General features: G+C 37.9%; 1 protein-coding gene across 1 annotated transcript in view; it reads right to left on the bottom strand.

Moving 5' to 3' along the window:
• poe (E3 ubiquitin-protein ligase-like protein poe) overlaps positions 1-24,161 on the bottom strand; it is a 797,274-nt gene that overhangs the window by 499,099 nt on the left and 274,014 nt on the right. Inside the window, exons 23-24 of the mRNA XM_067137373.2 lie at positions 23,339-23,496; positions 19,656-19,883 (exon numbers count right to left, since the gene is read on the bottom strand). Coding sequence (XP_066993474.2) covers positions 19,656-19,883; positions 23,339-23,496 — 386 coding nt within the window. The remainder of the gene's footprint in view (positions 1-19,655; positions 19,884-23,338; positions 23,497-24,161) is intronic.

The following is a 24,161-nucleotide window of genomic DNA, read 5'->3' as shown; positions in this document are numbered from 1 at the left end:
GTTACAGACGTTAAAAGTGGTATTTGGAATCTCCTGGAAATGTAAAGAAACATAGGTGATTTGTTTTTGGAAACTCCACTTAAGGGGAACTAAAAAGGGGGTGAAATTTTAAAATGAGAATTTCTACAGTATATCTCAAAAAACTTAACATGTTAGAAAAATGGTATTTTTTATCTCTATTAAAAATAAAGAAACGCGTATTTTTAGTTTTCCAAAATACCACTGAAAATGGTGTTGAATTCTTTTAATTTGGCTACTGATACCTCAAAAATGGAGATGTTACAGACGTGAAATTTGATATTTGGAATCTGCTTTAAAAGTAAAGAAACATGTATTCTCGGAAAATCCAATGAGGGGGGGGGGGGAAGGCGAAAGAATTGAAAAATTAATTGACTTAATTATGCGAGAATACTTACGTCTATTAAAAACTAAAGTTGCTACAGACGTGAAAATTGGTATTTGGATCTCCTTTAAACACAAAGAAAAACGCTTTTGTGCAGGGGGGAGGGGAGGGGAGGGGGCATCATCTTGGAGGGCGGGAGTGGAAAGGAGTTGAATTCCTTTCATGAGGATACATAAATAAAAAAACTGAAGAAGTTAGAGTCATGATAATTGGTATTTAGAAGATTCTTTACTATTAAAGAAATAAGCTTTTTTGCCGGAACATTCACTTAGGAGGGGGGGGGGGGGGGGGGTGGAGGAGTGTGAAAGGAAGTGAAGAAAAGTGAATTACATTTATGGGGATACTTATATCTCAAAACTGAAAGTAATAGACGTGAACATTGGTGTTTGGAATCTCCTTTAAACATAAAGAAACAAGCCTTGTTTTAATTGTTTGTGGGGGAGGGATAAATAAACTTAACGGCAGTTGGGGTGTAAAAGGAGGCGAGACCAGTTGATTTTACTGTTCATAATGTACTTATACGGAGCCTCCGTTGCTCAGGTGGCAGCGCGCCGGCCTCCCAGCGCTGGGTTCCATGGTTCAAACCACAGTCGCTTCATGTGACATTCGTGCTGGACAAAACGGAGGCGGGACAGGTTTTTCTCCGGATACTCCAGTTTCTCCTATCATCATTCATTCCAGCAACATTGTCCAATATCATTTCATTTCATTTGTCATTCATTATCCATTGCCCCAGAGGAGTGCGACAGGCTTCGGCAGCCGGCACAATTCCTATAGTCGCTGCTAGGTGATGGCTTTATTCATTCCATTCCTGACCCTGTGGAAGGACTGGAAACAGGCTGTTGATTTTCGATGTACTTATTCTGATCATAAACCAATCAGTTTTTCTTTCCTGGGTTCGTTTTCAAGAGCCATCTTTTTCTTCAGAGAACGTTCTTAGATTACAGTAGATTCTCCTGGCATATAATAAAAATTTAAACACCTTTGAAATAAACGATGGGAATGAGACTGACCGTCCATTTGTTTACCTCTATAATAAGGTCAATAATGCACGGAAGTATGTAATTCGTATCACCAGAAATCCCGCAGACTTGCCTACGCACGACAATGGTGCTGGTCACATTGTAAACAATGACAATGGCAGCAGATATAATTTACCGAAAAGTAGCGGTCTTGCAATCTGCTATGGGGTCCAGAACATCTACAACAACAACAACAACAACAACAACAATAATAATGTTCTGGACCGTTGTCAAATGTGCAGAATCAAGAAGTTAGTAAAATAACCACCTAATCGATTATTATTGCCTCAGGCAAAATTGAATATAAATTAGCACTTACAGGACATGTTTCGACCACTTAGTGGTCCTCTTCAGCTGTATAAAGAAAGAATTGAGAAGAAAAGCACATTAGGACAATAAGCACAAATAATAAAATTTCTTTGGAGACTCCTTTGTTAAAAGATGGAGGTCATCAGAACAGGACATCTTGCCTCTCGTTCTTGTTTGGAAAAGATGTTTATTCTGCGCTGTCTAGAGGGTTTGTCTTTTAGCGCGACCTGGTGAAATAACGATGTGACACAGTCTGACAGATCTCTGGAGAGAAGGGAAGTAGAGTTTCGTCGTCATCTAAAATATCATGTGAGGGAGGAGGGAGATTGGGCTGTGCTTCTGCGATGTCGTGTTTGATTATATCTCTTGTCCGTCTTGTCTCTTTTAAGTCTACCCATTCCAAGTATTTAATAATGTTCTCGTATAAGATGTTTTTTTTGCTTGTTGTTTTCGTTAAGATTCTCTTCACCATTTTCTAATTTATCAAATACGATGTGGATGTTTTCAAGGTTGTTCATTAGATTTCCTTTATTTATCATACAGATAATTTTAAGGTCCTGTCTGATATTGGTGAATTTGTGGTTGGACACTTTCATATGGGATCCCACGGCAGAGAATGTTTTGTATTTTTCAGCATTGATGTGTTCTTGATATCTAATTAAGAAGTTCCTTCCAGATTGTCCTACGTAAGTTTTTTTTACAATGAGTACAAGTTAGCTTATAAATACCAGATTCCTGGAATTCGTTACCTTTAAGTTTATTAGCTTAATGAAAACAACGAACAAAAAAAAATCTTATACGAGAACATTAGTAAATACTTGGAATGGGTAGACTTAAAAGAGACAAGACAGACAAGAGATATAATCAAACACGACATCGCAGAAGCACAGCCCAATCTCCCTCCTCCCTCACATGATATTTTAGATGACGACAAAACTCTACTTCCCTTCTCTCCAGAGATCTGTCAGACTGTGTCACATCGTTACTTCACCAGGTCGCACTCAAAGACAAACCCTCTAGACAGCGCAGAATAAACATCTTTTCCAAACAAGAAGAAGCAAGATGTCCTGTTCTAATGACCTCCATTTTTTAACAAAGGAGTCTCCAAAGAACTTTTATTATTTGTGCTTATTGTCCTAATGTTTTTTCTTCTCAATTCTTTCTTTATACAGCTGAAGAGGACCACTAAGTGGTCGAAACATGTCCTCTAAGTGCTAATTTATATTCAATTTTGCCTGAGGCAATAATAATCGATTAGGTGGTTATTTTACTAACTTCTTGGTTATATTCATCGATACAGTCATGAAATGGACAACTTGTAATATATGTGCAGAACGCGCTGGAAACGGGTCCTGGACGGGTAATGACTAACCGGGTAATGACTAAGAATGCAGCCTGGCCGCGGACTCAGTACCGCCAAGGCACCCAAGATGACACTACCCCGGATCTCCTGAAGGATTTGATCCATACTAAAAATGCTTATAGGAAAAGATGGCAAAGATTTAGGGACCCAACCGACCGGGTGGAATACCTGGACCTAGCCGGGAAGTACAAAATCGACTGCTGGAGAGAAAGATTGAAAAATGGGAGGAAACTTGCTGTAATCTATTAGAAAACGAGTCAGATCGCGAATTTCGGCGGATTCTCTCAGAAAACCAGTCAGATCGCGAATTTTGGCTAATTATATATAAAACAATAAGCATTCAATTACAAATTTCAGTATAATACCGTAGCGAAGCACAGGTATCTTGCTAGTCTATATATATATAAAATAACTTGTCTTGACTAACTGATTCGTCATCGCCGAGCCAAAAGTACTGGACATAAAGGAATGAAATTTTGAGGATACATTTATATTACAATGTAGGTGCTCAGTAAGGGAGGATTTTTGGATATTCTGTCGCTAAGGGGGGCAAAAAGAGGGGTGAATTTTTAAAATGAGTATATCTATATCTCGAAACTTTAAAAGTTTACAGCTGTAAAAATGGGCATTTAGATTCTCCATTAAAAATAAAGAAACACTTTGTTTTTTGTTTTTGGAAAATCCCACTAGGAGGGGTGAAAAAAGGTTGAAAAATGGGTTGAATGCTTTTTATGAGGGTACTTATCTCTCAGAAACTGAAGATATTACAGACCTGAAAATTGAAATTTAGAATCTCCTCTAAAAATAAACACGTATTTTTTTGTTTTTGGAAAATCCAATTAATGGAGGTTAAACAGGAGTAACAAATGGGGTGAATTTTTAAAATTTTTAAAATTAGAGTCTCTATATCTCTAAACTTTAAAAGTTTACAGATGTAAAATTTGGTATTAAGAATCTCCTTTAAAAATAAAACACACATATTTTTGTTGCAAAGGGTGCGAAAGGGTGTAAAAGGGTGTGAAAGTTTACAGATGTAATACTTGGTATTTAGAATCTCCTTTAAAAATAAGGAAACACATTTTTTTCCCCGCAAAATCCCTTTACGGGGGTTGAAAAAAGGGGGGAAAATTGGTTGAATACCTTTTATGAGGATACATATATCTCAAAAACTGAAGATATTACAGATATGAAAATTGGTATTTGGAATCTCCTAATGAAACACAAATTCTTTTGCTTTTCAAAAATCCAATGAATAGGGGGTGAACGGGTGTGACACAAGGGGTGGAAATTTAAAAAAATTATATCTAGGACTACAATATATCTCAGATACTTAACATGTTACAGACTTGAAGACTGGTACTCCTGTAAAAGTAAAGAGACGTAGATAATTTTTATCGGAAAATCCACTTAAGGGGAACAGAAACGGGGATGAATTTTTAGAATGAGAATATCTACAGTATATCTCAAAAACATAACACGTTACTGAAGTGAAAATTGGTATTTTTAATCCCTTTCAAAAATAAGAAACACGTACTTTATGTTTTTGGAAAAAACACTTGGGTGAGGGGGGGGAGGGGCAGGTAGAAAGGACTGAAAAGCGGGTTGAATTATTTGTATTAGGATACTGATATCTCAAAAACTGAAGATGTTACAGGCGTAAAAATTGGTGATTGGAATCACATAAAGAAATGCATATTTTTTGTTTTCGAAAAATCCACTTAGGCGGGGGTGAACAAAAATTGAAAAATTAGTTAAATTATTTGCATGAGTCTACTTATATCTAAAAAACTATAGATGTTGCAGATATGAAAATCGGTGTTTGGAATCCCCTTTAGAAGCAACACATATTCCTCTGATTTCGGAAAATCCCATTAAGGGGGTGCAAGAATTGAAAAATTTATTGAATTATTTGTATGAAGATATGTATGTATGTATGTATGTATGTATGTATGTTCAGTCCGTCAGCGATTCCGCTGGTGGGATCCTCAACAGCTCTGCCATCAGCCGTCATAGATGGCCTAGGCATCACTGAAGAGGCGTACTAAGGAAATGAGGAGTGAGGTAGTTTCCTGTTGCTTTCTTCACCAAGCCAGAGTTGCTATTACATATCAGTCTGCCAAGCCCACTGAAATGCATACACCAACTGACCCTATGAGCAACATTTTCACACCATTCATAGCAGGGACTGGCTGCATAAATATTGGCATTACTAGCATCGCTTATACCTCAGTCACTTTCACATTGTCAAAGCCAAGGATAAGACAGAGACAGATCTATGAAAGTAACAAAATTGCTCTAGCCTATACCAGAAGGCACAGTGCACTGTAAATACTAGGTCCTGCCAGCAAAGGCATAAGATACTTATACCTTATGAAAATTAAAGTTGATACAGACGTGAAAATTGGTATTTGGAATCTCTTTTAAAGAAAAGCACGTTTTAGGGGGAAAATAAATTTGGGAGGAGAGGGTGAATAGGAATTGAATTCCTTTTATGAGGACAAATATCTAGAAAACTGAAATTGTTACAGTCGTGATAATTGTTATTTAGTAGCTACTTTATAAGTAAACACTTTATGTTTTCGGAAAATTCACTTAAGGACGGGGGTGGAAGGAAGTGAAAAAAACAATTCTTTTGATATGGCTACTTATGTCTCAAAAATTGATGGTTACAGACGTAAAAATTGTCGTTTGGAATCTCCTTTAAAAGTAAAGCAACACTTATTTGGTGGGTGGGGAATCAATTTAACGGGAGTGGGGTGAAAAGAGTTGAATTACTTTTGTGAGGATATTTATATCTCAAAAATGTTACAGAAGTGAAAATTGGTATTCGGAATCTCCATTAAAAATAAAGAAACACGTCTTCTTTTGTTTTTGGAAATCCACTTGCGGAGGGAGGGGGGGGAAAGAACTGAAATATTCGTTGAATTATTTGTATGAGGATACTTATATCTCGAAAAGATAAAGATGTTACAGACATGAAACTTGGTATTTTGAATCTCCTTTAAAAACATGTACATTTTTGTTTCCAGAAAGTTGACTTGGTGTAGGGAGGGGTGAAAGTAAGTAAGGAAGGAGTCGAATTCTGTTTAAGAGGATACTTATATCTCAGAGACTGAAGATGTTACAGACGTGAAAGTTGGTACCATATCTTGAATCTCCTTTAAAAATAAAACACATACTTTTTGTTTTCGGAAAATCCACTTAAGGGGTTGAATAGAAGTGAAAAAGTGGGTGAATTTTGAAAATGAGTACCAGTATATCTGCAGTATATATCAAAAACTTAACATATTACAGACATGAAACTTGGTATTTGGAAAGCCTTTTACAAATACAGGAGCACGTACATTTTCTTTTCGAAAAAGGCACTTGGGGGGGGTTGAAAAGAAGTGAAAAGGGAAGTGAATAATTTTTAATGAGAATGCTCTTTTCTCACAAACTGATGATGTTACAGATGGGAAAATTAGTATTTGGTATCTCCTTTAAAAGTAAAGGAACATGTGTTTCTTTTTATTTTCGGAAAATGGGAAGGACTGATAAAGAGGCATTTTTATGGGGATTCTTATGGCCTATCTCAAAAACTGAAAATGTTACGACATGGAGATAGATATTTGGAATCTCCTTTAAAAATAAACATTTTTTAACTTTTATTTGAGAGAAGACTGTTTCTCGTATGTACAGTTCTATGTTGCATGGTCATCTTAGCCCCAAAAGACAATAACACAAACGTGGTTTACAAGGAGTTTGCAGGATAAATGAAACTCAATTTGTCGGTTAACGTTTATACATTAGGGATTTTCAGATAATGTCTCAGTACAGTACCGAGGAACGATTACTTTTATTATTTTACGAAATCCACACGAGCGAAGCCGCGGGTAACTGCTACAGTAGTTAGGCATAAAATTACGGTGTAGGATATTTTCTGAAAAGTCAAATAGGATACATCAGGTAAGTTAGACATCCGACACTGGAAACTATTCTTCCCATTATGAGCAGACAATATGACCTGAATGACATACCGGCTAAAAAAAAAAAAAAATTGTCGAACATGAGAAGGGCCGGGCATTGAAGGAGGGACCCTGCTACATTACCCCAAACCGTTCGTATCCAATCTTGTACGAGTGACGTGTCCATCCACCACTTTTTCTTGAAAACGAACGAGGATACTCGTGGAAGTTTTGCTTTAGGCATTATTTTTCGTTTTAGAACAATGTAAGGTACAAGCTTTCTGCCATCAGCTGTTACACCAAGCATTGCAGGACATCATTGTTCTTTGCTTCCGGTAGCGCGTATGATAACACACCACCTTTCATATCGATTGTTCGACTCTGTGGTTTATGGAAACTGATTGACATCTGACCTGCGGTTCCTATAAGGGAGATGAAATATTCCTTCACTTTATGCTTTTCAATCACAAAGTGATGAAAATGGTTGAAATCAATAGTCATTATTTGGCATAATGTTGTTCTACGTCGAAGAGAAAGTCCATTTCTCTTCATAAAATTAATCAAGCCTCGGCTAACTTTCAAATCGGAGACATTAATTCCATGTGCCACGGATATTTCTCATTAAAATACAGCATTTTGTGAGAAATGCCTTATCCAACATTGTGTAACTAAAATATATATTTCAGCAGATAATCCTCTACTTGCGGAAACTTGCCACCTTTTGGTCCGCGAAATGCTTTGCAAGACTTGTTGGCCGCTTGTAGTGCACTTCTGTTACCGCAGTAGCACACGTTTCATTCGGACACTGAATACCGGTACTTGCTTCCCGCTGCTCGATTCCTGTATGTTTCGGTGTAACTGATCACCGCCAGTTTGTATGATGCAGTATTACTCCAATACTGTGGACTGACAATTTTGAGATCACAGAATGTCCCGTACCCGAAACACTCGTAAAACTAGTGCAGTGGGATTTCCTGACGGCTAATAACAGCACGTTGCCCTGTGTATAAAATGCCTGCTTTCGCAATACGAAGCCTGCTACTTGAATAGTTGACATCTTTACTTCGAAACGCATATGGAGCTGAGTGATGGATGTTCGAAGTTGTGGATGCATCAAATACGTGAACATTTTCTTTTTCTCCACATTGGACCCAAAAATACTGGGATGCGTAAATTATGCAAAGGCGTTAATTACGCAAGAAAATACGGTAGTTTCATTCATCAGGCGGTAAACTGAACAGAAATTTATAGGTATTCTGAACATTTAGAGATAACATTTGTTATATTTTTTGGCCATAACGAGAAAAGAAAATACCAGAAACTGTCACCGACAAACCCCCCTTGAAAACATTCACTCATTAAAATTATGCACTTAAATTCGCGAAACTACAACATACAAAACAATTCAATATGTCCCATACATTCTTCTTCTTCTTCTTCCTTTTTTTTTTTTTTTTTTTTTTTTGCTAGTGGCGTTTACATCACACCAACACAGATAGGTCTTATGGTGTGATGGGATAGGAAAGGCCAAGGAGTTTGAATGAAGCGGCCGTGGCCTTAATTAAGGTACAGACCCAGCATTTGCCTGGTGTGAAAATGGGAAACAACGAAAAACTAACTTCAGGGCTGCCGACAGTGGGATTCGAACCCACTATCTCCTGGATGCAAGCTCACAGCCACGCGCCCCTAACCACACGGGCAACTCGCCCCGTCCATACATTATTAACATACGAAGGGGAAAAGCATAGAAATGCAAGAAAAAACATGTGGCCTACAACTTCGATGAAACTACGCACAGAAATTATGTTTACAGCGCACGAACAACACAATAACACTCATTCTTTCGTCCCGATTAACTGAGTCGTTAGTGCGCGCTAGCCTCTTGCTTGCAGGACGATTCCCGCCCCTAATCCCCAACTGTATAAAGCGCACACGCTGCTGTGGTGAGCGGGAAACATGATACACGAAGGCGACGGACGAAACACTCACGAAATAAAGCATCAAATACATATGCTTGAAAATGAGGTTTTGTGAATTACACAAGCACATAAGAATTTATCCTTTATCCTAGAGGAAGAGTATTAGCCGTACTAGCAGTTATATTAGTAAAAAATCGGAAGAAATAAAAATAAATTGGAAAATCGGAAGACGAGTTAAAACCGGAAAGATTCCGGGTAAATCGTAAGGGATGGTGGTATGCATAACACCAGAACAAATCAACAAAGTTCCATGCTAAGTGTTAGACCAGGGTTGTATGATTTATTAACATGCCATGGTTATTCATTTTAGGTTAGTTGCAACATGATTTTATTCAGATTTTCCCCCTTCTTGAATAGCCTGATGGTGCAAAGCATTAAATGTTGCAAATGTAAATGCAGTGACCCTTCACTTCGTGCTGTACCGTATTAACCCGAATAATCCCCGCAGTCGAATAACGCCCACACCCTCATTTTAAGAAGGCTCATTTTGAAAAAAAAGGAAAAAAATGAATTGAACTAAAATTCCTTCCATCAACAGAGTAACGTAGGCATAAACAAATATTTCATATCACTCCGCGAGGTCCACGTGGTCTTTACGCAAATATCACTGCTACAAAATACATTTTCCATGAAAACGAGCAAGTAGGTCTACTTATGTGACAGGTATTTCATTAATCTGAACTTGCAATAGGCTTGATTCCCTGTAGATGGGAAGATTCGTTGTCTCATGCATCACTAGAATCCTCTCCTAAATTACTTACAAGTTCATCACACTCCACGTCTAACGCCCGTAGGCGGCTGGAATACCTAACTGAAAGATAAAATCACAGTGGCGAGTAATATGATGAAGATTATGCAATGAATAAACCTCCTAGCTGGATAAAAGAATGTGCAACATATTTCCAGGACTACGACGACTCTGATTTTCAGACACATTTTAGGTTATCTAAAGCTTCCGAAACCTACAATTCCCAACACATAGGTTGGCCTAAAATGAATTCTCGATTATAGCTAACATCTTGTACGGTATAAGAATGGGTGACTTTTAATGAAGAAAAAAGGAATACTGCCTTATTTTTTGAGTGATGTACAATGTGTAGGCTATAATTGGTTTTCTTATTCCCTTTGTTAATGCTTTCTGCCATGTAAACACTTGAAATAGACACACCGGCGAAATCTGATGTTAATTTTGCGATACAGTAAAACATCGTTAACTCAAAGTCTTTGTAATACAGAAATCGGACTTCCAAATATGTGATTTTGAATTAACACCCATCTTGTAATTCAGAAATGCCAACCCTCACCAGTTTTCGCGGATTCTGCTTTTCCGCATACTGCCTGCTACGTGATACTGTGGCATTCCTTAAAACGCTGAATACAAAAGAATTACGTTTTTCACTCTATTTTCAACTATGAAACACACTATATACACACCAAAATGAGTGAAACTGCAGAAAGCTACCCCTACATATTCCGGAAGATGCAGAGAAATTTTGAATTGAAATTACTCTGTAAAATAGGGTACTATATTTAAAAAATGTAAACTCAGTTTAGAATTAAAAGTCTGAATTGTTTTCCGTTTAAATGTGACATATGGGGACAGTTTTCTTCCATCTACGGTTGCACAAAGCATAACTGTACACTCTGCATCTGAAACTAGGTGAGCCAGGAGCGTGTTGGCAACCTTGACGCAAATAAAACCTGCACCCCAATTTCGTAACTCAATTTTTTTCTAATATGCGGGGATTAATCACGTAAATACGGTATTTTGCTATCTGTTTAGGTCCCGGGGTGATGCAAAAGACTGTTGAGTATTATGTCTGCAAAGTCTCAATATTCTGACACTGAATGAAACCGTGAAACTTACGTTTTCAAGGTTGCATTTTTCACCAGAGAGAGTGTAAACGAACACACATGATACAATCAACACAATGGCAGGTCGTGTGGGAAGAGGGAGCAATAGGAATAGGAGACTAGGACGCACATGAAAATCTACACTGATCTGCAACTGTCATCTGTTTATATTTGTTCCTTATTCCCCCCTCCCACTCTCTATCTCTAACTTAAATTAAGCATGCATCTATATATTTAAAAAATTTATGAAAACTAAAGTCAGTCAGTCCGGCCATTCTATCCGGTCGATTTCCTTCATTCTTAACTGATAGGTATCCATGCACAGATTTGTCATTGGGTACTATAAATCACTTCTGCCTTCCTCAAATTATTTAATTTTTTCAATTTTTTGTCTCTCTGAAGCAATCATATCTTTGGTTCTAACTGAGGTACGGAGTTCATTTTGGTCTAAGAATACCCAGTGGATCAAGCTCTTTCATTTCAGCTCTTAACTATTCAAATGGATTGATTCTGAGGAAAGTTATGAGTGCACATTCAATCTGATGTCCCATTTCTTCAACATTTTTTCTCATTGAAGCAATCATGTCTTTCATTCTAAGTGAGGTACGCACTTCGTTCTGGTCTAAGAACACTCAGTGGATCAGGCGCTTTCTTTTGAGGTAGTAACTACCTAAATTGGTAGATTCTGAGAAAAGTTATGAGTACATTTGCCTCCAAGACGAAGATCTTTGAAGGACTTTTTAACAGTTCGGCATGTAGTGTTCTTGCAAGGAATGTTTAATTCAATTTCTTTGTGTGATGTATTTTCAAGTGTTTTGTTGACATAGTATTACATTCTATTATCACAGCAGCTCATATGCTTTGTTTCCTTAACTCGAAACTTGGCAAATACATCCATGAGGATAGTAACGAACAACACCATACTTTGTACACTGTGGGCGGAGCCAGCGGGAAACTGCTAGTGTATCATGAAAATAGACTTCAGGCCCCGGTAGGGTAATGTTCACACTCCACTATAAATTTACATCATGGCAGCAGCCTTTTTGAAATTTAAAGACGCAAAAATATATAACTTAGCCTATGAAATCAGTGATGTACTCTGCCGTACCTTGAGTATTTTCTTATTTCAATAGGTACTGTCCCCTTCAAATTTGGCCTACAATAAGCATTTATTGTAAGATTTTATTTCATTAGCGCGAGCGATATTCTCCAGCCCTGCATTACAGAGACAGCTTCAACAGTTCAAAACCGGTCTTATTGGTAGGGGAGAGATGTATTGATTTTTTTCTACGGAGCTATCAGCTGGCCCACGTGACACACTGGAGGAGACGGCCAAGGTCGCCTCGACACGCGGACAGCACATGTCAAATCTTAGGCAGAAGTACTTTCGAGAACTGAACGCTAACGTCGACCAATTACGGACGATTATAGTGCCACACCCCTTTCCCTGGATATGCATAAAAACCCAAGTTTCCGGAAGAAATGCTCTTATCTCTTTTTGGCTGTGCTCTTCTTCGTTGGTTGTGCTGCGAACTTCGACGTGTTCTTACGCTGCGAACTTAGATGTGCTGCGGACTTCGACGTGCTATTTGCTGTCTACTCTAAGACAGTTACTTCTTGAATTAATTATTTGGCAGTAAAATCATTCACCTTCACTAATAGTTGGATCAACGAGCCTGGCAGATTTCTTAACAACAAGTTACGTATTCTTCCATCATTAATTTCATTGTGTGTGTGTGCGTGTGTGTGCGTGTGTGTGCGTGTGTGTGTGTGTGTGTGTGTGTGTGTGTGTGTGTGGGTGTGTGTGTGTGTGGGTGTGTGTGTGGGTGTGTGCGTGCGTGCGTGCAACACATCTTAAAATTGTCAGTTTCAGCTTCTACTCCACGAGAAGAAGGAAGAGAATCGCCACGTGTTGAAACGAGTGTCTCAAGATGCTGTTACATTGTGAAGAGGAAGCTTGCCGCAACTTTACTTGGAACTTCGAGGCTACAATGCTCTGCTAAAATGTAGGCGATCTCCAGCATGGGTAGATAGCGACCACGGGCAGGTAACTTACCACATGTTCCAGACCATCGGCGAAGATCCAGTTCCATCATTCATTTAAGTACACTTTACTAATGTTTATCTGTTCATCTTTGTAGAAATAATGCTTTCTTATTCATTAGTGGTAATATTTCTTCTAGTCTTGCAGTAGATTTGAATATTTTCACTCTTCTTTCATATGGGAGATGGTAGTTTTGTTGTTTTTGTATGAATGATTATTGATCTCTATTAGTTTAGCTAGAACATGTGTGTGTGTCTTCTACGATTATTCTAGCTGTCCCCTTTAATTATTCTAGTGTGTTTAAAAATCATTGTCCTCACCGATAATTAACAATTTAATTTTGAAATTTTTTTCGGAAGTTGTGTGGGACAGATTTACGGCATGTTGTGTTACGCCGGATTTCTATGTAAGATTTACTTCATGTGTGATTTAAGGCGTGTTAGTGTCATCTGGCATATTGTCGCATCCCAGTTTCTGCAAATTTGAGATCTCGCACATCTAATAATAATAATAATAATAATAATAATAATAATAATAATAATAATAATAATGATGATGATGAATTTTCATCTCGGGTTAAATAAGTGAATAAGGGTCACAAGTTCAAATATATTGCTTGATCTTGTATGATGTTAATGTGTGCTCAATTAGGATGAATATGAGCCTGGAATATGGCAGATTCTTGTTGGATCATTTATTATATTTTATTGACTTGAGGATGGATTATTTACTGTGTGTTATTGACTTGCGAATCCATTTATTGAGTCTTATTTTGGAGAATACGTGTTGTTGAACGTAATTTCTTCAAGTGGAGCACATGTTAATTGATAGACGTGGAGTTGAGTAATAATAATGTCGTGACTCATGAACTATGAAGGCGAATGCTTATATTTAACCTGTTCTATGAGCGCTTTTATAGTAGACAATTTCTTTAGATATCAACCGCCAGTATTATCACGATCAACGTTGTTAGTTTCATCTTTAATTAAGTGATTATCCAGATTTCATCACATTCCTGAGGGACGTAAAATATTTTTTTCTTTGCCCAATACCGTCATAGAGAAATGTCAAATATTTAGGATTAAAAATCAAAGATTAATATTCAAAGGCTAGAATTCTTTGTAAATAGTGTAAATAATTCTCGTGTGCCTTAGTGTGAATGCTGTGTGTGTGACTGATATTATTTCAGTGCACTGTGATATTTTCTTTGACCATGATTTTGACTCGACCACGTGTTCCTTATGTTGAGTCCTGATTGTCAGCGTCGTTGTTTGTGTTGGCATAACTTTTTGAAATTTGAACCTTTAGTGAATTTTATTTGGTATTTACGTAAAGAAAGGTTCAGAGTGTCACACAGTAATGAATAAGGAAGGATCATTTCCGTGGACTCTGTTCATCATTTAATTTTGTAAAGCCTACGACGTTAAAATTTTCCTTAGAAGTGTCAAATATTAAAGATTGACTTTACGTTTATCAGAGGAAATATTAGAGGAAGATTAAGAGGAATAATTATTGTACAGGCACAATGGTTCAAAATTTATCCAATGGAGACATTTTTTAATTATATTTTGATAATGTTTGGTTTCATTAATCTTCAATTTAATTGAGATAACACTTTATTCAGCATATTAAAGAAGGAAGGATTTGCATGAGATAAATGTTGAAATGAATAAATATGGTAATTCGACATTCAAGATAAATAGGAATCAGACAATTTTCACTTTCTTTTAACTTATAAACTTATAAAGAATGATATTATTATTGAGAGGAGGTCCTCCCACAAAATTTTTATTTTTGTTATTATTTCGTTGAGCCAGAAGTAGGCTAATAAACGTGTGTATATTTCCAGAATAATGTCGACCGAGAATAGTGGAGATTATGTGCAGTTAAAAGGAACTGGCGGAGAAGAAAACTTTCTCATCAAGATTGTTAATTTAATTTGTTATTGTTAAATGTGTTAGTTTATAATAAATGCCAGAACCTGTTGTTTTATATTTTTGTGTTATTGTCGCTAGTCCTTGTCTCTTTCCCTGCCTTCGAAAATAAGTAAAGCCAGACAACGAAATGTCCACCCTCAGGACTCTCGTTCTCCGGCTGAGCTATGCCCAGTAAGAAGGGGGCAGTACCTAGTAATGAAATTAAGCAATCGTTTATTTCTAACGAGTTAACACCACAGTGTATATGCACTTACTGAGAAAACACGTCCTCTCCTTTTCAAACTTGCATGTTAATTTACAACAGTTGGAAGTCGTGAGTCTATGGGTAATGATCAATCATATTCAGTATAAAAGCTGCAGTGTATAAATACCGACGACTGGAAGAAAAAAAAAAAAGAGAAGTTAAATCACCCGTAATAATGGATTTATCAGTGAAAGGGTTTCTGCAGCAACCAAAGTATATTATACAATTTAAAACAGAAATATTGGAGCAGCATTAAAAGCAACTCGTTACCATGGGATTTTCATTACATGCCGTACTCGAAGGGGAATACTACTTCCAATTATACTTATTGAAAACCACAAATACTACAGTAGGCTACAATAAATACGTCTGATCAGCACTAGCAATTTGCAAATTAAATATATATTTTCACTAGCACAAACTGATAACAACTTTGTGAAGATTTACTGTATTTTCCTAACAAATGGCTGGGAAACATTGAGGGTACTAGTTTTGCAATGAAAACTGAAGTTACTTCATTCAGAAACATGCCAGCCATCTTCGGCTAACCTAACAACCCATAGCTTTTTTTTTTTGCTATGGCTTTCAACAGACACATTTCACTTGTGAACACCGATACTGACCCTAACCATATTATTTCTGATGCATATTTGCATACCCTGTTTTTTTTAAGTTTTTTATGGAAGCTTTGGGCTCTCTCCCATTCAAGGTGAGCTTTATTTTTCCTCCAATCACAAATGGAACTCTCGTCTACATTATACTTTCTTCCTACAGTACAAATGACATGAAATTTTTCTTTAGGCATGAATGAATGAATGAATGAATGAATGACATTTGAGAATTCACGCTGGCCATCCTAAAAGGTGACATTACTTAAACTGACGCAGTACGCTTCTCAGTTACAACAGGAACAGTTTTGCCACCAGACTGGGCAGAAAAATAGTAACTTCCAGATTCCGTAAGTCAGAATGTACCGACCTTCATGCTAATACTCGCACTCCAAATTACCTCCATCAAATTTTGGAGAAAATATATATATATATTATGGGATTATTAGTGTATACAGTGTATACAGAGGGTTGCCCCAGTTAAATTTGGATGATTTTGACGTACCTTTTGTCCTAGGCAATTCCTTTTCTCCAGACCCAGTTGTGCTCGATGTGATAGCAATGGGCATGGACTCTTGCACTACATTTCAATTTCCACAGTAGAAGACTTCGACGGAATACAGACAGATTAATATTGTCCCATACCTCCTTGTGCAAGTTCCAAAGACCCTCAATAGTGGCAGGTCGTCTAGAAGAAAGCCCTCTTTACAGGAGACAAAGGCACAAAAATCCATCAGAGCCATCTGGGGATTTGACAGGGATGTCAATAAATGGTATGACATGGACACCCGTCTGGTTTTTTTCTCTCGTATTAGGTTACTGATGATCTGGCAGTATGACTGGATGCATTATCCATGTGAAATCAGACATTTGAATCATCCTCACCGTACAGCCAAGGGATATCTTTATCGAAATAAGGGTCCATTGTTGATAAACTTAACCATGATAGGTTAATATGGCTGTTTGATTCGTAATGACTAGTGAATGTATTACAGAACTATTCAAAATAGTTTTATTTGAATCCTCCTTGTCAATACACTTATAAATGAAAGAAAACTATTTATTTAACCATACATGTTTTGGGAAGTCAACCATTCCCTTCATTGGTGGTCAGTTCAAAGAAAAAAAACAATATTCAACAGCTTTGTTCTTTCATCATATACATGCACATACTTATTCATTTTCAAAGAATATATTTTTATTTGGTCCTGAAAATGTCCGTTTGTACTGAATGCCATGTATAATACTGAGCCATACCTTGGATGCCTCAATATATATAATATGGTAATCATGTCAACGCATCCATTTAATCGCATGCAAGAAGCAGAGTACGAACTCTGAGGGTCCATTATAGCCAAGCTGGGTGCGGCGCGGCACGGAATTTTCCAGAGGGTAGCTAGCCAGTTTGAATTCAAAGCGAGTCATTGCCTTGGTTACTGGGCATGCCAGCCTCACTCCAACTTTTAAATTCAACCGATTTGTGTGTGGGAGTGGTTATATTTGAACAAAGGGAGCTCTACAACAAGATTTCAGGTTGACCAACTTCAAATTCAAAGTAGTGCATCTCAAGATTTACGATTATTTCACCACTAAGCTAAAATTCCACAGTTCCAAACTACATATCACCTGCAGATACAATTATTATTCACTCCTGGATCACAATAATATTTACTTGAGTCTTTACCTAATAATTTTATTTGAATGAAAAGTCGTTGGGCAGGCGAGAGTCTGTCAACCGTCACGCAGCCGATGTTAGGCGGGGAATTACCTCATGCTACAAAGAGACAGACAGTTTATTTAAGGACCCCTGGAGGGGAACGCCTACTCATTCTTCTGAAGTTTGTGGTGCAAGTAACACATAGTCCGAGGATGTGAACCTTTCTCTGTGTTAACAAAATCCGTTACACGCCTGTGCGCGTTTATAAAATTTTCTCTACTTACTTCAAGCAAGACAATTGCAGGATAAATGTCATGTCCTGATATTTTTATTCGCCGTTAATTGATACACCACGATCTGGTCCCGTGAATTCTTGACCGATAATTTCAACTAATTATAGCTCGAGAGCCACGCGTGAGATGGAAGTACATTTGAACTGTGACCTGTATCTCTCAACAGTTTGCATACGCGGGTAATTTATGAAGTGTGTATGTACGTACGTAGATTAGCCACTGTAAGAACTAATGTCGATTGTGTCTGAACCCTTGATCTGATGACCCGCATTTCAAACTGATATCTGCGTGCAGGTTGAGCCAATTACAGCCTAACATCAGGATCGACATTGTGTAATCGTACATATAAAGGGTGAAGAAGCTGGTTCTAATCTACTTCCTTCTGCAGAATCCCAGGAATAAAGGAGACATTGTTCTTTGGACAACTGCTGCTGTTGAAAGGCAAACACATATTTTTAAGTATACTTCATGTTTGTTCTCCACATTTGTCACATCAGGATTTACCTAAACAGCTGTAAATGAGAAGAGAGACTGCACTGTTCAGGTTAGGTATGCTATCAAGTGCCCGCATAGTGCCAGAAGTTCCACGACAGTAAGATTAAAAATAAATAACAGGAAAATATGCTGCATTTATGGATATCTACAAGTGTGGCGGGTTGTGTTTTATTACCATAATGTTTAATTTTGTACAATCATTGTCTCCATTTTTTAATTCATACATAGTATGTTTTCTTTGGCATCTCTGAAAGTCGTGAAGTGGGGACGTAAAATCATTATTATTATTATTATTATTATTATTATTATTATTATTATTATTATTCGTGAGGTACATTGGCGAGTAAAACAATCCTTATGATTGGATTGTTTTTATAATACTGTATTTTAAACCTACTTCTAAAACAAACACACCCTATACTGGCCCGAGTTAGGAGAATATTTAACTAAAGTAAACTAGTTTCCTTATCCCAAGGTGGTGCAGCTCTTTTAAACAGACCCCCAGTGGAAGGGAGTTGTATGTACCATTTCTACCGCATATCAATCTTCCTGCCTTTTGTAAATCTTTGGCAATATGGTACCAGGAATTGAACTCGGGCTTCCGAGAATGGCTGCTAATAGTGCTAACCATTACGCTGGCAGAAATTCTTGACTACAAAACAACGACATACATTCATGACCAATGTGTGTTTGCAATGCGCGGGCCGGACATGAAACTATTCACCTATTTGCGCGACGTCATCAGAGCTGCAGTAGGCCTACGCTACGGAGGTGGACATTTCTTTACTATGAAACACAGATATACCGTAGGACTTCAACTCTTCTTTATTGTGTGGGCTGTACGGATGAAACTATTCACAAATTTGTGTGATGTCATCAGAGCTGCAATAAGGTTTATGCCCAGTCTGAAGCGGAATCGTTGTTCTTCTCTGACGAATTATGCTGGGGGATCTTGTATGGATTTTTTTTTTTTCACTTTGTCTCGAAAAGCCAAGGAGGGGTCTAATACACGAGTTAATATGGTAAACAGCAGTTTTGTGAAATGGTCTTTTCATTTTAGTACAAAGATTGCACAGTCATTTTGCCTGTAGACATTGGCTCATTTTATATTGCTGACAGGTATGTTATAAGCAGAGCAATATTAACCTTAGAGACTAGCAATGTTAGATGGATAGCAAATTTTCATGAATTTTAATGGGCTGTGGACCACTGTGTATTATGAAGTCAGGTTGAGAGAAAAGATAAAACTTCCTACTTTCCAAAGTATTTGATTACATAAATGTATCAAATTGAACCAGTATAAGAGCAGGCATTACGTAACATTTTTGTGATTAAACTAATATTCTTTTAATTTTTCTCAACAGACTAAGACATCCAGAAGCAGTAATATCATTTCCAAGTTAACACCCTGTATAACTTTTCAAGCATATTATTACATAAATTGTATGTTCTGCTGAACAGTACTTTTATAGGAGTATAGAACTATTTTTTGCAGCAACTTACAAATGCATGGTCCAGGACTGTGAAGTAAAGCTGCGCAACAGGTGATATGTGTGTTCAAGTACGATGTAGTATACTCGTTTCTGATGTTCATCAGACTCAACATCACCAATCACACGTTCCAATGTGCGCAATACCGTAGCATGAAGGTGCTCAGTGCAGGCATCAAGCGTTAAGGGCACCAACACATCCACAGCATGCCGACGGAGTTCACTGTCTTCACCACATTTCCTAGACATGTTCACATAGAATCTCAATTTAATAGAAAAGTCTTTAACTCCATAAACATACCCTGTTATAAGTTACAACATGTCACATTAAGTAGACATACAGTACTTCCATGAGAGGAGGCTTAAGAAAGCAACTCAGAGGCCTTGGTGCTGTTCAATTGAACTTTTGAGGAGGAACCATTAATATGACAATTATGAGTGGCATGTGGAGCAGCTGACTGTCTCCAAAACTCTCTCACTGTATTGATCATAAAGACATGTATATTCGGGATGCTTCATCCACTTGGAGGAAGCCGAATGAGGTTTGCTGTTGAAAATGCAAATAGGAATGTTTAACCCTTGAAGTTCATATGTCAGAAATATTCCAACATCGCGATTTTCTGTTGTTCTCATATGTCGGAATTGTTCTGACAATGTTTACTCCAAGAATGTGTTTTATCAGAAGAATTTAAGTACCTAATGGTTTTCAGGCAATATCTAGACTTCACAGAATCCATGGCCTTATGAGTATAATTCTTAGCATGGTCTGGGCCGGCAATGCATGGAATGTATATGAAGTACTGTGTTTACAGTTGGAAGGTACAAAATTGCCTGATGCAAATCAATTGCGCTGATCAGTACCGACAACATGATTGTAAATGATTTGAATTCAAGTGATGATTGCCTTTCGGATCTTGATTTTATAAAAATGTTGATTCCGATGGGGAACTAGAAAATTTTGTTCCGAATGAGTAAATTTATAGTACCAATATAGTGATAATGATGATGCTTGTTTAAGGGGCCTAACATCGAGGTCTTCGACCCTACCAATATAGTTGGTCCATAAATGAATATTATAACTTTTCCAGCTAACTCATTTCTGGTTGCCAGCGTTTCGTCCCAGTCTGCTAAGTTGGGCTCATCAATTAGCAAATAGCACACCTACCAAGACGCACGGCCAGTGCATACTGTGGAGGCCACTGTGTAGCTACCAGTGGAGGAATTCTACAGTCAGGTCAAAAGTGTGTCAGACATCACAAAAAAAAAACCCCATGAGATGAACGTCATTCTCGGAGATTTCAATGCGAAGATCGGAAAAGGCAGAGTCAGTAACACGGTCGGACCATTTGGTCTGGGCTTTAGAAACGAGAGGGGCAGTCGGCTAGTGCAGTTCAGCCAGGAAGAACATCCTATCGTGCTTAATACTTGGTTCAAATTACCAGCCAGGTGCCTCTACACCTGAAAATCGCTTCAAGATACCGCAGAACACATTGTCCGAAACCAGACTGATTTAATTCTGGTGAACCAGCACTTCTGCAATAGTTTCAAATCGGTTAAAACCTACCCAGGCACAGACATCGGATCAGACCATCACGCTGAGGTGGCATGCATCCAACTGCGCTTCAAGACAGTTCATAAGACCATGAGACCTGCGAGGATAGACATCAACAAGATCAAGAATGAAGAGATTCGTAAGAGGATTCAGCATGAACTATCTAAAGGTTTCAATAAAATGAAATACATTGATACAGGTATAGGAGTCTTGTGGACAGAAATGAAACAGATTCTAACAGGCACATGGAAACAACATTTCACAGGTGATAAAAAGATCAGGAAACAACCGTAGATGACTGATGAGATACTGAAACTCATGGAGGAGCTGCAGAAATGGAAAAACCGAGAGATAATTAAATACAACCAAGTGCATAAAGAAATTAAGAGATGAAAGTCGTCTCAACCAACCAGACAAATAGGCAATAGCTGAGCACGCTTTATTGTCAGGTCATGATGTCATGTTCCAAGATGCTCGAGATCTTACCCACACTAGACACCACAGGTCCAGAATTATACGGGAAGCTGTGGAAATATGTAAAAATCCTAACAATTTCAACAGGGACACGGCTATCAATTAAGTAATACCTGGTTGCCAGCCATTAAAAATGTATGTAGGTAGTTCTCTTCCCTGCCCCCTTCACTATTGTTATTTCGTCTTGGCGTTTTTTCCTAATCTGTACGTTCCTCATCGCCAAATGTTTCATTCCAGGCTTGTGTCTATATCTTACACCTGTCTATGTCATATGTTACGCAAAACACGTTATGCGAACCGCTTAGTCTGATTGTGAGAATTCGGTCAGCTTCCGCTTCGAACGCTAGCGTTGTGCCACGTCCTGGGAGCCATCTGGTGGTGAATGAACGTACCATTTTCACTTCTAATATAACGTTCAAAATTTCAAAGGGTCACTGTTTAAGAAGTCTTTCTCGTGGTCATTCAAGATTTCTTCCGAGGACGCAGAGCAAAGTTTCTGTGAAACATTAAGAATTTCACCTTATTTTCTTGACATGGCATAAGCCCAAAAGTCTATACAGCATCGTGTCTGTAAGTACAGGCCATGAAAGCATTAAAGGCAAATTAAGAGGAAGATTGTGGCTCCAAATAAACAGGGAATGACAGAAAGATGTCAAGAAATAGAATTCCTGCAGCAAAAGAAAGACACTTTTAATCGAACACCTTTGCTAGACATGGCACATTGAAGAAAAGCCCAACTTAGCACAATGGGGCGAAACGCTGTCAACCAGGAATGAGTTAGCTGGAAAATTTATTATGTCCAATAACGGACCAACTATACTGATCCTGACTTGGGAAGTGAGAATACAAAGAACTGTGCTGTGGGCAGTAAGAGGCAGACAAAAGGAGGACGAAGAGAAAGAAACCCACTTCTTCTGGAACACCTGCTTAAGGAAACCAGGTCCACGTGCTTGCTTTGAGAAGTACCATACTGAAAAGGTGTACAAGTAAACACACACAGGCACATTTGTAAATTCTGCATATTCAGTGTTTGCATAAGCACGCAAAGTCTTTTATTTCAGTTTGAGTTTTGCAAAATAAATTGTTTTAGCCTTAAGAACAGATAGCAGTACAGCCATACGTTTCCACCAAAATAAATACAGTACCAATAAATACTAGTTCGTGACCAGCTAAACAAATTCGGAGTGCACAACAAGTCAACAGGACTATTTTAAAATAATTTTATCTACGAAGGTGGTTTGAAAAGTCCGTGCAAAGTCGAGAGATGGCACCACCCGCACGTATCGAGGTCACGTTTAGTAGTAGCATCTCTTGACTGAACGCACACCAAGTTTCAGCCATATTGGTCTATTTCTTTGTGTTTGGCATTCGTGTGAATCAAGTACTACTACTTGGCAAGAGACAGGCTGGCAACGCAGGCGACTGACAATCGCCTGAATAGATTAAAAAATGTCCCAGTGTAAGCATCTACAAAAATGTTTTTTCAAATCCACAGAATGGCATCAAAACATGAGAGCCTTATTTTCGTTAACCTGCTTTATTAGTTAAGTTAGTGAGCTAACCAATTAATTGATGAATAAGATAGTAAAGTTCAAAATAATGCAAATACAAAATATTCATTCAATATAACCATAATTCGAAGCTTACCGAAAGTGAAGAAACAAACTTACATGATGTGCTCTCCTATAAATGTGACCAGTGAATGCAGCAGGTACTTGAGTGAAGGATTAACTGTAAATGAACCTTGACTTGACAAAGAAGAGATGTGTGTGTTAATCACATCCAGAATGTAGCTCTCAGCGGGAATAACATCATTGGCATACGTATTCTGCAACAGAAAAGAGGAGAAGAAAATATTAAAACAGCTTAGTATTAACACAAGATTTGCCTCAGATAAAACATTTCAAACTAACAAAGAGCAGCAAAGCAATCTCCATACAGACGATGAAGGCCCTTGGAGGAATGGAAGGTAAAGGCTTCAATTTTTCATAATCTCAGCACAAAGTGCGATAAGTTCTACGCCCCGCTGCCTTTACTCCAAGGAATTAACCTGGTACTCACTTTTGGTGCAGGCTGAGTGAACCGCAGGGCCATGTACTCAGATGTGCCAACTATTACAACTCAATCGTAATAATTATGAATTACCCATCATATTTACGCCTTTACGAATCACACACCACAAATTACGAATTTTTGTTGATTTTTAAATCTGCAGTAAGTGTATGGAGTGTTCAAAAGGATCCACAAGGAATGCCATAAGAGCTTGAATTCTCAGAATATTATTTTCAGATTTCTCAGTAATAATTTATACCCCTTTCCTGTCCCTCGTTTAAGAATATTTCGAGTTTTCATGCGCCAAAACAGTATGTGCTTCCAGTACCGGAAAAATAGTCACCTGTGAAGTGGTATGTCTTGCAGAGTAGATGTCTTTGTTCGCCATACGATCAGACTTCCATGTAAGTATGAGAGTTGTTTTGTCTTTGTTTTGGCGGC

The sequence above is a fragment of the Anabrus simplex genome, chromosome 1 (assembly GCF_040414725.1).
Source record: "Anabrus simplex isolate iqAnaSimp1 chromosome 1, ASM4041472v1, whole genome shotgun sequence".
Taxonomy (NCBI): Eukaryota; Metazoa; Arthropoda; class Insecta; order Orthoptera; family Tettigoniidae; genus Anabrus; species Anabrus simplex.
The sequence above is the reverse complement of the archived record's forward strand: the minus strand, read 5'-3'. Positions and strand labels throughout refer to the sequence as shown.